The sequence below is a fragment of the Hipposideros armiger genome, unplaced genomic scaffold (genome assembly GCF_001890085.2).
Source record: "Hipposideros armiger isolate ML-2016 unplaced genomic scaffold, ASM189008v1 scaffold_19, whole genome shotgun sequence".
In the NCBI taxonomy this organism is placed as follows: Eukaryota; Metazoa; Chordata; class Mammalia; order Chiroptera; family Hipposideridae; genus Hipposideros; species Hipposideros armiger.
This window is the reverse complement of record NW_017731369.1, coordinates 3,096,952-3,100,125: the sequence shown is the minus strand read 5'-3', so window position 1 is coordinate 3,100,125 and position 3,174 is coordinate 3,096,952. Positions and strand designations below refer to the sequence as shown.

Here is a 3,174-nt window from a genome sequence, read left to right as displayed (position 1 = left end):
AGAAGCCGGATCCCCGGGACTGAGAATGACCTCCCATCAGAGCCCCCCGCTGGCTATCTTTGCCGCCGCTCCAGGAGTCCCCCAGCTCCCCGTAAAGCCCCCTCGCTACGCCGGCGACAGGCAATCGGAATGCAGAAACGGGGCGCGGGGCGCGCCCTGCAGCCCCCACTTCCTACCTGGGACAGGAGAACGCACAGGACCAGCGGAGTTCTAGGCTGCATTTTGCCCAACTAGAAGCGCCCGGCGGCGTTTTCATTCATGCACGCGGCTGCACTGAGCATATTTTCCGTGGGAGCCAGGCTTTGAGGAGAGGCTCTGCCTCGCCAGCCAGCCAACTTCCCAAATAGATCAGCGGCAGCATCACGAAAGCATTGGGTAGAGGCTGATGACCAGGACCAATGGCTTTACAAGACGGATTCCTTCATAAAGCTCCGTCGTTTTGCATGGCAGATACGGGGCGAGCACCTCGCGCACAGCGAGCCCCTCTGAGGAGGCAGCCCATTTGCTTTTTTGGACTGTTGGGGCCCAGCCTCACAAATCACGCTGGGCAACGCCAGCCGGTTCCACTTTTACAGAGAATGGAATTGAACCAGGGGCTGGCCGCCACTTCCAGCCCAGTGCAAAAAAGATTCTCTTTATTAAAATGTTAATAAGATCCACTTTCTTTCCAATAAATCAAATAAAATGACCTCAGCAAATTCCAGCCCTTTCTATGCCTGGAAAGACCTGGCAATGGATTTTTTTCCCCTTTTTCTTTCCTTTTTTTTCCATTGTGGCCCAAGTCATGATGGTGTTTGGTGTTTCCCTGCCATCTCACAAATCACAAACACGACAGATCAATTCTAGCTTGCAGAAAAAAAAACCCATCCAGGAGCAATAGATTTTATTAACTGCTCAGGTGAGAGTCTGACTGGCCTCCTACTCCATGAATGTGCATCTGGCATCGAAGTTGGAGCCATGATTTGAGGAAACTTTTTTTTTTCCTAGATGAATGTGATCTTTCAGAAGCTCCTAGCTATCCCCAGGGATCTTATAAGTGGGGTCCTGTGGTAATGAGGGTAAGAGGGATATCTAGGTCTGCTTCTCCCAGTCAGAATCTAAGAAGATGAATGAAAGCCCTTGCTTTGTCATTTCCATGCAACCTCCTAAAAAAAGGATTTAAGGTGTTCTCTGATAAAGGACATTTTTGCAATAGAATTTATGCAACCAAAATAGAAAATCTGGGCCAGGAAGAAAAATTCAGAAAACTGAAATGCTCTTAATATATTTGTTCTGATTTGGATCTGAGCTTCCTGGTGGCTAAAGCAATAAGAGAAACATGTAAGTTACATGGTTTCCATTATAGAAATATGTATATAAATATCTTCTGACATAATTTCCCCTGATGCTGAATACTGGAATAAATGTATTTTGACATCTAATATAGCAGGACACTGAGCAATGGACCACACTGAGATCCAGTGGGTTGAACTATAGTCCCAGCCTCTGGCACAGGGCCTGGAACATGAAGACAGCCATTAGTGTGTTTTAAATAGACATCTAGACTTAATCAAGAAGTAGTGAGGGTGGGGTGGGACAAAGATTTTAGAGCCCCAGTGCCTAAGCTTAACGCCCAGCTCTGCCACTGATAAGTTACTCTGTACCTCTGTATGAACACTATTTAAATGAAAATATAAATGGTACTGAACTCATAAGGTTGTGGTGATGATTAAGTAACAAAATCACCACTCGATAAATGTAAAGTGATGCACTTTAAAAAGTTCTTTCCTTGACAGCTGTTCCATCACAAGGTCATCTCATGTGGTCCCAAGGTCACTAATGAAGATGCAATGCCATCTGACTGCCTGGCTGCTTTCGGCAGCGCTGGCCCAACAGATGGCAACGTTGGCCAAACAGCCCCCAGCAGAGCCCAGGAGAGGTGAACGCTGCTGCTTCTTCCAGCTTTCCACTGCTCTCTTGTCTAAGTAGGCATCGCCGCCTGAGCTTCTGAGAAGAGTAGTCGCGGGGTTTGACAGACGATGTGCTTGTCTTGGCTTGGAATCCATGTGTTGGGAGACCCATACCCACAGTGCTCACCAATAAGAGTAAAACAGGGTACTTTGGAGTCAGATCAGCTTCAAATCAAGGCATCTTGAAAGGTCCTGATTTTTCTCCATTCCAGGGTCCATCATGTCTGTCAGGGGCCAGCTGAGCCCATAGGTTCAGGAGAGAGAGAGAGAGAGAGAGAGAGAGAGAGAGAGAGAGAGAGAGAGAGAGAGAGAGAAGCTCAGGAGATGATAAACCATGATAGGGGGTAAAGATGGCAGAAACACTATGTTCCGGCCACATTTCCACAAGCAGCCACTCAGTGAGGGAAGCACTCCTAAGGGTGGGGTGTTTTCAAGGCCGCACATGTACAAAGTGCAAAGCAGTATTATTGATTTTATAGTTCTGCAGGCCCTTTCTGTGCCCTCCCTATCCCATCATTCCTAGTGCTGCTCACTTTCTCCCTTGCTGACCCATGACAGGGTTGCACTTGACGCCCCCTTGTGGTTAGCCTGGGAATGTGTGACTAGCTCTAGCCAATAAGCTGTGAGCAGAAGCGACAAGTGTCACTTCAAGGCTAGAGCATTTAATCGCCAGTGTGAGACAGGCTGCTTTCCCTGGAATAGGTGCTGAGATGGAGATTTGCGCAGGTGGCTTCTTGAGGCGTGTTCTCAGGAACAACAGCTGCAAGATGGAGGGGAACAACATCGGCAGAGGGAAAAGGTGAACGCAATTGCTGCTGCAGTAGAGGCCCCAGCCAATCCCAGGGGAGCTCTGAGGCTAGAGTGGTCCTTCAGAGATGACCCTAATAGAGTCAGGGACCTGTCTTTGTGCTCCCAGTGGGCCAGTTGTTGGCTGTTCCCCCAAGGAGGGAAATAATCTTGGGTGAGACACCTTGATTCAACCAAGAGCAATGTTTCAATCTGACTTTAGTTTCATCATCTATATATAAAACTAAGGCCCTGACCCACAACAGGTAACAAGAGGCTGTGGTTCTCAGGCTGCGGATGACCTCATGCATCTGATGGCACCAGCGAAGATAGATGTAGGTTGCCTGACCAAAATTCTGCTGATTCTGTCTCCACCCAGGAGCTATGCGGGCATTCACCAAGGTTCTGGGCTTTTGTCCTGAGCTAGTCTACTGGCAGG

The 3,174-nt window shown here is 48.4% G+C and overlaps 1 protein-coding gene across 2 annotated transcripts in view; it reads right to left on the bottom strand.

Annotated features, from left to right (window-relative positions):
- Positions 1 to 474, bottom strand: part of CDH13 (cadherin 13) — a 1,116,573-nt gene extending 1,116,099 nt beyond the window's left edge. Inside the window, exon 1 of one of the 2 annotated variants that reach the window (XM_019634917.1) lies at positions 177 to 474. In XM_019634917.1, the coding sequence (XP_019490462.1) occupies positions 177 to 221 (45 nt within the window). In that variant the 5' untranslated portion in view covers positions 222 to 474. The remainder of the gene's footprint in view (positions 1 to 176) is intronic. The other variant, XM_019634915.1, reaches the window with a different exon arrangement.
- Positions 475 to 3,174: the final 2,700 nt, after the last annotated feature.